The following is a 12,445-nucleotide window of genomic DNA, read 5'->3' on the forward strand; positions in this document are numbered from 1 at the left end:
CCGCTTGGGGGGTAGGGCTTTGGAGGCCCCCTAGATTTAGAGGCCCTAGGTTTCAGCCTACTCAGCCTATACATAAACCCGGCCCTGCGTATGTCACACCCTGTGACATCACCGGAAGTGTGTCAGAAGGCAACACCCACCGCTTAGGCTCCACCCCAAAAATCTCCAGGTATTTCCCAACTCAGAGCTGGTGAGCCTACCTGATAGCACACGTGGGGGGAAACAAACAAACCACCCATGTCAGGTAAAGAGGGGGGATATCAGGATACCTGGTCAATATATTTTTATTCTCCTTGGCATTGATGGCTGAGGTGCTTTTAGTGTTCCTTTTCTATTTGACTGGCAGCCTTCCCCTCTGCTATAGTTGACTGTGGGTTTTATATCACTGCCATTTTATCCACTGTCATTTTATCCACAGCAAGGTTCAGAGAGGAAAAGCAGGTTATCCATTTTTAATTAAATAATGTTGACAAGTCTGGATCTAGAACAAAAACGAAATCACATCCGCTAATTTTTGCCTAAACAAAACCCAATGATCTAGAGTTGTGGTCTTCAACCTGGGGGTTGAGTGGCAGACAGAGCCACTAGAACACCCCACACTGCTCAGTAATTCAACTATCTTCCACTTTCCCTTGAGTCCAAGACAAGGCATTCCTTCAAAAGTTTTCAGAAAGACCATAATCTCCCCCCACCCTGCTCCTCTAGAAACCCAAAAACAGCTGCAGGTTTCTGACAAGTACAAAAGATGCTCAAAATGACAGCATCAGAGCCAAGGCAGTGTTTAAAGTCTAATCCATTTAAAGCAAGAGTACACAATAAGCTTAACACACCTCTAAGTCCTAGCAAGACTAAAAGTCTTCCTCTAAATTCCACTGAAAGGCAAAAGTTGGACCAAGATAGGGGCAGCCTTTCAGTGGTTGCCAGGGAAGTTGCTGACCTAGTTGCAACCTCTAAGCCAGGACTTAACAGGTGAGATGGCTACAGATGGTAGACAATAGACGTGTGCTCAAGCCCCACCCAGCGTGAAAGATCACTTACAGTAACAGTGTACCAGGCTAGGGCATTGGCTACCAACACAACCGACAACCCCCCCCCCCCCAGGAAGCCGAGAAACCATGCCAGGAGGCGACGCAGAATTACTTGAGAGCGCCTAACCCGGCTACGAGGTTGAGCAGGGAGGAGTAGATGCTTCCTTTGTTGGAGGCAAAGGTATGCTGATCGAGCTGTACCGAGCGAGCCGTAGAGAGCCCAGGCTTACAGGCAAAGGTCTGGGGGAATGCACAGGTGGTCTGCCGCAGACCAGCTTTCTTCGAGGCAGGCAAACGGGTGCTGCCTCTCACCAAGTGGTGTCTCATCCAAGAAGAGGGACGGGAGAGTCGCTCCATCATGGGATAAACTGAGGGAAGCCACCCTTTTCTGGAGAGCTGGCCATTCCCAGAGCCTGGACTGTCAACCCAAGGCTGAGCCCCCGTGCCCCTGGGCTGGGAAGGGGCTTTCCCAAAGGGCTGGCAGCAGCAGGGTGTGCCGTCTGGCAGTCCTGCACCATCCGCAGAGAGGCCTCAGTGTGGTGGGCAGCGTGTGAGCCTCCTGAGAAGCCACACGCCTGCCCTGCAGCTGTCCTCCTTTCCCCAGCGGTGCTTTCTGCCCACGCACTCGTGCCCACTGGCTGCAGCGGGCCGGACCCTGCACCGCTCGGATGTGAGCGTGCACTGGGTGGGAGGGAGGGTAAGAAGGGGCTGGCTGCTGTGCTGGGCACCATGGGAGCTGCTGGGCTTCTTTCGGCGGGAAAGGTGGCAGGGGGGGGGGCTTCCTGCATGTGCCTGCCCCTGGGCTCCTTTCTGCCGGAGCGCCGCTCTGGTGCACTCTGGCAGGAAATGACCCCTGCGTTTGTTAAACATTACTCTTTGGATGTCAATATGAGGAGAGACTCAGCAGTTGGCAAAGCAGGACTGCACTCCTTGTTCCATTGACATTCACCCCAATGCCACATTACGAAGCTCTGTAGTCTCCCATTGTGATACTGCACAGAAGACTGAAGATGAAAACAGTGTTGCACTTACCTGTAACTATTGTTCATCAAGGTGTTTGCTGTGGAGGCACACATTTCCTCCTTCCTACCTTGCTGTGATCTCATGGGATACTTTTATTTGTGAGACTTGTGGCAGAGACAGCAGAACTACAGGTGGGTGGAGGAGGAGGAGGGTAGAGTGAGAGTTATTTTTTTTCTTCCCAGTTTCTGCAGTGTGTGTGTGTGGGGGGGGGTCAGAGCAGTTGTCAGGGTGGCAGGCAGAGAGGGGATTGGTTGAGGGGTGGGCAGGGAGGGTGACAGGTGGACAGGCAAGGTGGCAGGGAGAGGGACAGGCAAGCAGGGGGAGCGGGGAGGGGCAGTGGATAGGCAACAGCGGGAAGAGCTGGGTGGGCGAGCAGGCAGAGTGTGGGGAAAGGGGGAGTATGAAGTGACTGCAGGCATGTGGGGAGGAAGGGTGGTTTTTTCATGGATCTCTATGGAGTTGCTGCCATGTGGAGAGAGCAGAAGCCCAAGACACTGCTTGAGCCAAGCCAACAGAAGTGGCAGCTCTGTGAGTAAATGAGCAGGGCGGGGGGATGAGATTCCTTCCTGTGAGTACTATGGTCTCCGCTTGTGTTGCTATTGTGGGATAAACAAAATCTAGGGACTTCCGGTTTATGGCGGTGCGCTAGCAGACTCACCTCCCGGACCTCCCGGGGGTGAAGCTGCACTCCAGCCGAAGAAGGGGGTGCGCAGCCTCGCAAATCCCCCCAGGGGCCTGGCGAAGGGACCCTGGCCATGGAACTTATAAGAGGCTGCCTCTTCGAGGGCAGAATGCCTGAGAATTGAGCCACCTCTTCATTCCAATGGTTCTCCGTACTGCGAGACCAAATGGGCTTAGTGACGCTGACCGGGCTGAGTGCAGGAGATCATGCGGCAGAAACGAAATAAAAGCAAGGTCGAATGACCGATTATGAACACGAGTCAATCGTGTAGTGTTTAAAGAGAAAAAGATAGCTCCCCACCCCACTGAATGGGAGATAAAACAAGCGGGGGAGGGATGCCTCCCATGCGCATGAACTTTTGAGCGATTGAGGGGGGGAGCGGAAGAAAACGCGAGGGAAGCTGTCTAGAAGTACTTACCAAAGTGAGTCCAAGCGGTCAAGCGCACATTCAGAGACTTTTGAAACGTTTGCGAAAGTAAACAAACGATAAAGATGGCGGGGGAGAGGGACAAAGAAAGACTTTTGAAAGCAAAAGGGCCGGGGAACCCAAAACCGGAAACTACCAGTGAGACGGAAAAGGCTGTCGCTGACTGCATGTGCCCTCTACTGGAACAGCTGAATAACTTCAAAGAACAAATGTCAGTGGTTACACAAGGCATTACTGCACAACAAACACAAATAAACGATTTAATACAAATAATGAAGCAAGATGCCAAGAAGGTAAAGGAAGTGGCTGCAACTATACAGAAAGTGAAGAAGAAAGTGCAAAAGCTGGAAAAGAAACAAACTTCCTTGGAAGATCAAATGCTGCAAGTTCAAATGGATAAGGCTAACATGGCCCTGCGCTTCCAGGGCATGCCAGAGAACAGAGGGGAGAATCTTAAAGAACTGATGAGTGAACTACTAGCCCCAGTATCAGAAATTAAGGCAGAATCATTGCTCAACAATATGGATGTGGTTTACAGATCATATTCAGGATATATAAAGAAAAATAATCTGCCTGGGGAAATTGTAGTAAGATTCTCGAAGAGGCATGTCAGGGATGCTATCCTGAAAGCGGTTGCAGGAACACCCCTGAAAGCAGGGGAAAACACCATCAGAACGCTAAAGGATATTCCATTTGAAGTAAGACAACGCAGAAAGAAATACAAAGAACTTGTGCTTTTTCTTCAAACAAACTCAATTGGATATAAATGGCTATTTCCGGAAGGTGTAACTTTTAAGATCAAAGATAAAAAAGAAAAGATTGACTCTGTTCTGAAAGCTCAAGAATTTATAAGGGTTCAGCTGGGAAGGTCAGAGGACGGGAAAAAAGAAGAAGACAGCAAGTCCAGTGGCAAGCTGGAAACTGGTTCTTCCAGAGGGGACTCTCTGTCTGAACAAGGGGTGGCAGCCCCAAGTCCCTATAAGCTGCGGAAGAGAAGGGAAAAGAAGAAGTAAAGGCTGAAGGACTCTGAATTGGTCCTTTGAGAATTTTGGTTTTGGGATGGTTGGGGGTACTGTTACTAGACAGTTAAATTTAAACTTTAAGGGAAAAGGGCTATAAATGTTTGACTCAGTTTATAAAGGGATCAACGATGAGAAGACTTGATGTATCTAAGCTAGTAGGAGGATCTCCTCTCTTGGGTTTTTAGTTAGTAGTGGGTTGTTTACTTTCTCCTATATATGTAGTTTCTCCCCTTCCTTTTTTCTGTTGTAGTTTTTTGTAGTGGAAAAAATCAATAAAAAATGCCCTCCGGGGGCTTTAAAAAAATCTAGGAAATCAAATTTGCTGTCTGCTTTTATGGGAAGCAAAAATGAATCGTAAGCTAGTTGTTGTAGATTTTCCAGGCTGTATGGCCGTGGTCTTAGGCTATAAACCCCGGAAAATCTATGACAAGGAACTCTGGCTGTGAAAGCCTTTGACAACATATCGAAGCTGTAAGCATTGGAGGTTTTCTGCCATACAGTGTTACCTTAATTTATCTGTGAGTTGTGAAGCTTAGAATTTGCTTCACTTGCTCAGCATTAGGGCTTCTTCCTCATTGTTTTTCCAGTGTCCGACCTGCTGATTGAGTTCCACAATTCGAATGGGGGCAAAACTGCCTCCCGTCATGCAGCATGTTTGTGACGTGACCTATTTTCCCTCCCCACTGTCATCAGTCATACGTGCTGACCCCACCTACCGCCCTCCCTGTCTCATTGTTGCTGCAGTTTTTTCATCATTTACTTAGATTGTGCCTCTGTGTATGTATTTGTGTGTGTTTGTGTGTGTGTGTGTGCTCCAAGGAATCCAAACTGACTGGTTGTCATGAGCTGGGAGGGAAAATGTGACTTGGGAGTGTGTCTTTTCAGCAAAGCAAAATGAGGCAGGATAAATGTTTGAACAGATCTTTGTCAGGCAGACTCTCCATACTGCCTGGAATACGTTTTTAAAAATCTTACAGAACCGATCTAACATCGGGGAGGTGAAGGTCTGTGACTGATGTCAGCCACGTTTTCAAATGTGATGCTTTGGAGAAATGCAGGCTGCTGAGCAGGCTATAATGGCCAAAATTGCATTCCTCCCTTGATGCACTCTCACATTTATTTTAAAAACATTTAAAGAAAATAACTGAACAGGCTAGAATGGCTAAAATTGTGTTCAAACACAAATTTTTTAAAAAAATCAGAATCCCAGCCAAGATTTGATTGTACAATCTTCTGGTTACTAGATAGGCACTTTAAGCTAACATGTCACAGCACTATCTGCTATAATGAACAGCAGAAAAGAATTGGAAATAGTAAGCTAATTAACTGAAAACTGTTGCGCGTTAATGTGAGCTTGGTGGATGGAACATGCAGATGTGGAGAGGAGGAGAGGGTGAACCTAGAGCTGCAAAACACTGGGTGAACAAATATTCCCCCACTAAATTGGCGTGGGTTCAATGCTTGGATTGGAAAAACTTCCCAAAAACGGGATTCTGATGCTGCGCAGCAAGAGGGGGCAAACTGTGTTTTTGCACCTGGGAAGATGAATTCATCTGCAGAAACCAGGGAAAACAGCGGATGAATAGAAGTGCAGGCACAGGGACACTGGAATCAGTCTCGGTTTCACTGTCTGGTTCCCTTCAACGATTTACTAAACACTAGTACAATGACTTTTATTTTTCTTAGTCAATTTCATATTCATGTAGGTGTTTCACAGAAGTCTTTTTTTAAAATCTAAAATATTTTGGTTTCTTCAGGAGCCAATGAAGTCTAGGGCACCACAGCTGCACTTGGAATACAGATTCTACAAGCAATTAGGATCTGGAGGTAAGTATAATCTAGCAAGTTATTGGTTGAATTAAACTTAAGAAAGGAATAGTAAATTACATATTAGTTTTAATAAAATATAGTTTTATAAAAAATAGCTTTTAAATTAATATTTATGGCGTGTCTCATATTGATCTGTTTAATGCCTTTGTATAAATTAGTGGTCACAAGTACATGGCAGAGATTAAGGGTTATACTTTGCTTCCCAGTGTATAATTAGTTCACTAACTGTTTAAATTGGTTTTATTCCTCACAATGTTCCAGACCAATGCTTACCTTGAAACAGCCCCATAGCTAGGGATTTTTTTGGGAGGGGGCCGGGGGTGGTGGCAGCAGCTAACCCAGCCCAGGGCATCTCGCAATCCGCAGTGGAAGAAGGCGCAAGCACCGGATCACGCCCTCCTTGGATCTCCTCTCCTCTTCCAAGCCTGACCTTCAGGTCACTCAGCTGTGGTGCATGCGTGTGCAGGGAGGTTGGGGGAGACATTCTGCATGCTCTCTTTCTCACACACACATTGGGGAGGTGGCACATCCGCATGGGCGTGCACGGCGGTGGTTCCCTAACAAAGGCAATCTAGGGATTGTTCCCAAAGCCCCAGAAGGACTCCCCGGCAGCTGGTGCATCCGCCTGCTCAACTCCCTCCCGGCTTTCCCTGGAGGGAGCATTGTTTTGCAGGTGCACGGTAGTCTGAGCATGTCCCAGAGCAGCATCCTAAGGACCTGGCGCGGCTGGGCTCCATTGTCAGGGTGGGGAGGGGTTGTGGTGGCCCAGACTTGTGGAGCTCCCGAGGGGGTGCCCGGAACCGCCAGGAGAGCACTGCTCCCTGGAACCCAAATGCCTCCCTGGGAGGGAGGTGGCCCAGAAGAAACACTTGGGGGTCTGACCCCATGGGCCCCACGTTAGCTACAGGCCTGCCTTGAAAGCATGTGTCTGTTGTCAGGTGACAGTTAAAGCCGCTTGCAAGAGTTAAGCAACTCTTCCTGGGTCCCCTTGTCTAGGACCCTTTGTGGAGTAGAAGGGACCAATGGGCTATTACTGGATGTGGCTGCAAGTTTGGACTTATGTGAACGGTATCAAAATATTGTATTGAGACCAAAGCTCAATACAACTTGTTTAGGTAGTTGGTATGCATAGAATACACTGCCCTTGTGTCCTATGAATTCAGCTGAGTGGGCTGGCTTTTACATGTGTGTTGTGTCACTGTGAAACAGTGTGGCACACAGCATCCTCTGAGAAACTTAGGCAGTGCTGCTGTTGATTTTTAGTAACTTACACTATCCCAACAGGCTGAATAGCCCTGACCAGCCCAGTCTCATCAGACCTTGGAAGTTAAGCAGGGTTGGCCATGGTTAGTACTTGGATGGGAGACCACCAAGGAAGACTGGCGTTGTTATGCAGAGGAAGGCAGTGGCAAAACCACCTCTGCTCCTCTTATTGTCTTGAAAACCCCATGGTCCTGGGGTTGCCATGGGTCGGTTGCAACTTGAGGACACACAATTATTATTATTATGCTGCCTCAGATACTGTGGGAAAAACACAAAAGGTCTGGTGAAGCCCAGAAAGAAAGAAAAAATGGAACGCATACATTTCTTGTCCATCTATCTAGTCCATAGTGCATGGAATCTGTAATTAGTTTAAATTTAGAAGTTAATCCAAATCCCCAATATTTGAGAGGTTGTAACCAAAAGGTATTGGTTCTTTCTCTGATTCCCATTAGATATGCCTAGCTGAATCTGCTACCATTTGCTTTGTGTATTGTTTCTCTGTAACTATATAGCAGCAGCCCAAACAAGGAGTGATAGTGAACTGATTAGAATGGAGTTTCAAGATACTGTGTGTTCTCATTAACATCAGGAGTAGTGTGAGCATTCAGCTGCAAACAGCTATTTGTATTTTATATATATGTTGAATTTGGGGTTGCATGTTTTTTGGAGATGGTGTGTGGAAACAAACAACTCACAGTCCTTCTGCTCTATATTGGGGGATTAGCCCCCCCCCCTTTTAAGGGTTCCCCAAAGTTTGGAGAAGAATCTTTCTTCTCTCAGTGTAGTCCCAGTCCATGGTTTTAAGTATCTACAGATGGGGCCTTATTGACTATTAAATATATTGATAATAGCACGGTTGGAAAGCAGGCTGATTTGGAGATGCTTGCACTTTTTAGCAGATGGCTAGAAGTAAACATTCTGCTGCCAAATTACATGTGCCCCTAACTGAGCAAGACAAAGGAGCAAGCAGCTCTCACTCCTGCCCTTGCTTTTAAGTAAATGACTCCATAATCAAATGTATGGTTTGTTAATGACCTTGCTTAATGACCTTGCTTAAATTGCCATTACAATCTGAAGCTTGCTCATGACACTTAAAGCTCTGATGGCTTTCAGCCAATAAACTCTGTTACAGAATGTAAAAGAAGGTGGAGTGGGAAGGGGGTGTCAGCCCTAAAAAGAAATGCCATGCAAAACTTCTAGGACAGATCTACTTTGTTGCTAGGATATGAAGTCCACTGCAAATAGTGTTCAGTTGCTGCTAGCTCTCCTGTGCCTCTGTTGGGAACCTCTGCTCTCTCCTGCTGCTACTAGGGAGAAGTCGAAGGCAAGCAGGTGGCTGTGCTTGGTGGGGTGTGCTTGGTGGGGTGGGCAAAAGTAAGAGACTTTCCCTCCAAGAGTGGGAGTGAGAACAGACAAACCTGGAAGTGAGGTTGCCACCTAGTGGTAGCATATGAGTGCAGATGGGTTTATAAATGTTTTATTAATGAATCCTAGAGATTTTAGACTGTTTTAACTGAATTGTGCTGGTTATTCATTGAATAAAAACTGACTGACTGACCTAGTGGTAGCAGTTGTCCTCTTTTACAACATTAGTTTAAACAAAAAAAGGCTTGAGTGTATAAAGCTTACACTGCAATACATAGGTCTATTAGGTCCTGTATGGTTTTTGTTGACACAGATTTAACGTGGCTATCCCACTGGAACTCATAAGTTTAGGCCAACAGTTCCCAAACCCTGCTCAAGTGGCTCAAGTGGTTAAGACGCTGAACTGCAGGCTGTGGAAGGTCAGTAGTTCAGCAGTTCGAGACCCGGGTGCTGCATGATGGAGTGAGCTCCCATCTCTAGTTCCAGCTCCTGCCAACCTAGCAGTTCGAAAGCAAGAAAGTGTAAGTAGATTAATAGGTACCACTTCGGTGGGAAGGTAACAGCGTTCCCTGCGCCTTGGTGTTTAGTCATGCCGGCCACATGACCACGGAAACGTCTTCGGACAGCGCTGGCTCTTCGGCTTTGAAACAGAGATGAGCACCGCAACCCTAGAGTTCGATTCGACTGGCTTTCGAGCAAGGGAACCTTTACCTTTACTTACCAAACATGCACAAACCTTCACCTATCACAGATATATAACTAATTTATAAGAAAATCAGTAGCAGTTACCAATAGTTAGCTATCTTGTAACTTGTGACCAATGCTCCCTCTAAGTCTTGTGAGCAAAAATTCTACTTTGTGAGCTACTGGCATTAAAATTGTGAGCGAGCAATATGACTACTGCATAAATTAGTTTGCTCTGGAGCCATCCTTCCTGAGCTAAGACAAAAACGCGTGAGCCGGAGGCTGAAAAACTGAACTAACTCACAGTAATTCAGCTTAGAGGGAATACTGCTTGTGACAACTCAGAATTGTAAATACAAATAAATGTGACCAAAGGAAACAATTGTGAAAGCAATAACAGCAATAAAATTTTCAAGAAGAAGCAAGAAAGGTGTTACGCTCTAGGCTGTAGCCTGGTCAGTCATAAAAAAGCGAACAATGCAGTCAAATGGGCCCACCTACTGTGCCCGCTCTCCACCCCATTGTTTCTTAGGGTCCCTGTAGGTAATCCCACTGAAAAACCACCCACATTAGGAACCACTGACCCTGCTTGTTTACATTCAGCTGTATCAAATGGTAGTTTTTTATTATATAGAACAGTCAGAGCAACAGAGCACAAGAAGGCAAGGAGCTTACAGTCTTAAATTGGAGACAAGGAAGATGACAGAGGGGTGAGAAGATGGGGGTAGGGAAAAACAGAGGAAGAATGTGTGTTCATTCCTATGACAAGTACATAGGCTTAATTCCTGTAGGGGAAGGGAACTAAGGAGTTGTGCAAAAGTTGTCAAGTATTTCCTGTGGTGTGCCTCTTCAGCAAAACATCTTCACACACACAAAACAGCTTGCACCCTATCTGGACAAAGATAGGGAAGAAATAACTCTGCACCTTATTCAGGAAGGCATTTCAGAGCCTTGGGCCAGCTTCAGTAAACACCCTGTTTTCCACGACTAACTGAGGTTCTTGGCTCTTAGAATAGGGCCTCACCTGCTGAAAATGCTGAACTGAGAGTTGTCAACTAGTGTGGAGAAAAATTTCCTGGCCCTTTAATAGAGGCTTGACATGTGGAAATGGACTGTTGATGCTTTTTGTGTCTTGGAAGTAAATAACATCACCTGATAAATAACATCCCATTAATCCTGTCTTAAAAGGAAAGGGCTTTTTCTCCATGCCAGTTGACAACCCTGTTTAAAACTAAGAGGCAGCATTAAGCTTGCTTAATATGGAAGAGAAAAAATGTATTTGATATAGATGGTTCTGGGCTTCTTAATTTTTGAACTGGCTTCTACGTCCAAAGAAAACTAGTCAATCACCCAAACAAATGAGCCTATTTTTAATGGTCCATTTTATGTTGATGCTCTGAATTTAGTAAGGCAGGTGTCTGGGGCAACTGACAATATTATTTGGATGACATTTGTCATTGAAGAGATTTAAATTCTGGGTACCTGAGTTTGAACTTTTGTAGAAAGGTGTAGCTATGCATTGAATATTCCAATGTAGTTTTTTTGTCTAGGCATGTTTATAGCTCAATGAAGAAAGTTAGGGAGTTATATCAGACAGCAAACGGATGTGTATGTCAGACTATTCATTAAAAGCAGCTCAAGCCTGTGACACCATTAATATCATAACTCTAGCCATTTGTATGTGGTAGATAGATTTCGATTAAGTATATGGACTCAGTTACTGTTTGAGTTACTTGGAATTATAGAAGCATCTGGTCTACCAATCTGTTCCATGTGTAGAAATATACTACCATGTTTTATCTAGGGATACCATTCCCCAGGTGGCAGTGGGGGATTTCCCCACTTTTGCATGCTCCTTCCTGCTGCTGGCTAGCTGGCCAGTGGGAGGAAATTCCCCCCAATCCTGATGCCGTGCGCAACACGCTGACATCACCTGGAAGTGACATCAGTGCATTGGTGATGTCAGGGGGACGCTCTGCTTTTTGGGCAAAACTCTATGGTTTGAGGCTGTTTTTAACATAGTTTTGCCCAAAAAGCAGAGTGCTGCCCCTGATGTCGCCGATGCACTGACATCCCCACCGACCCCCAGAACGCCCCCCAAATTCCCATCAGTGTGATGAAGGGACCTGGCAACCCTGGTTTTATCTCTTAGGCCCATAGTGGTAAAGTTAGAATTTGTCCTTTTGCCATTTTCATTTCATATTAGCCAATAACATTTAGGGACCTCTGGCCTAGGGTATGAGGCTTAGTCAGGAAGCTTACTGGAGAATCAGTCTCTTGGAGCTGATGTTATTTCATTATTTGATCACAGTGAAAGTTACGTTTCATTCTCAAGATCACACAACACCTCTCTGATTTTGAACAAGGAAGTAGGAGAGGAAGCATCTGAACTGAATTCATGTACTGAGAGGTGTTATGTTTATTAGGTTTTTCAGTACTAATATTCCAGTGCACAGTTGCAATTATAATTTGAGTATTGTTGAATAACAACCATTAGCAAAGTAATGTGCTAGATACACAAAGGTACCAAGTTGGATTTCAGAAATCTCAGTGTGTAGTTTGTGTATGCATATTACCAACCTACTAAACTGGTATAGCAAATTAAGCCACAGTTTAAATATACATACTTCTAAAACTACAGAATACTCTCGAGAAAACCAAAAAGTCCTAATATTACAGTACAATATTTCATAGTTACTGTGAAAGGCAAAATAAAAGCTTAATAATTGTTAGAATTACGTGTTTTCTAATACTTGGCAGCATTTTCCAGAAGAATTTTGGTGGTGATAAAGCCTATGAAAATAGATGGATGTAAACCTTAAATATGATCTAGTTGACATGTGACATAGATTTTGTACTTCTGTGTAAGTTTAAAGGTGTTGAAGCTAATGTTACTTTTCACTTTTTTCTAGATGGAATACCTCAGGTTTACTATTTTGGCCCTTGTGGCAAATATAATGCCATGGTGCTGGAACTACTGGGACCTAGTTTGGAAGATTTATTTGACTTGTGTGATAGGACTTTTTCTCTGAAAACTGTTCTTATGATAGCCATACAGTTGGTAAGTAATAGTTCCTATTGTTTTTATGGTCTTCAATTCAACATTAACTGGAGATTCTTT

At 45.2% G+C, this 12,445-nt stretch overlaps 1 protein-coding gene across 3 annotated transcripts in view; it reads left to right on the forward strand.

Moving 5' to 3' along the window:
* CSNK1G3 (casein kinase 1, gamma 3) overlaps positions 1-12,445 on the forward strand; it is an 81,227-nt gene that overhangs the window by 35,139 nt on the left and 33,643 nt on the right. For all 3 annotated transcript variants that reach the window (XM_015416216.1, XM_015416218.1, XM_015416217.1), the window contains exons 3-4: positions 5,940-6,009; positions 12,237-12,385. In XM_015416216.1, the coding sequence (XP_015271702.1) occupies positions 5,940-6,009; positions 12,237-12,385 (219 nt within the window). The remainder of the gene's footprint in view (positions 1-5,939; positions 6,010-12,236; positions 12,386-12,445) is intronic.

Source organism: Gekko japonicus, unplaced genomic scaffold (genome assembly GCF_001447785.1).
Source record: "Gekko japonicus isolate JY-2015 unplaced genomic scaffold, Gekko_japonicus_V1.1 scaffold549, whole genome shotgun sequence".
Classification (NCBI taxonomy): domain Eukaryota; kingdom Metazoa; phylum Chordata; class Lepidosauria; order Squamata; family Gekkonidae; genus Gekko; species Gekko japonicus.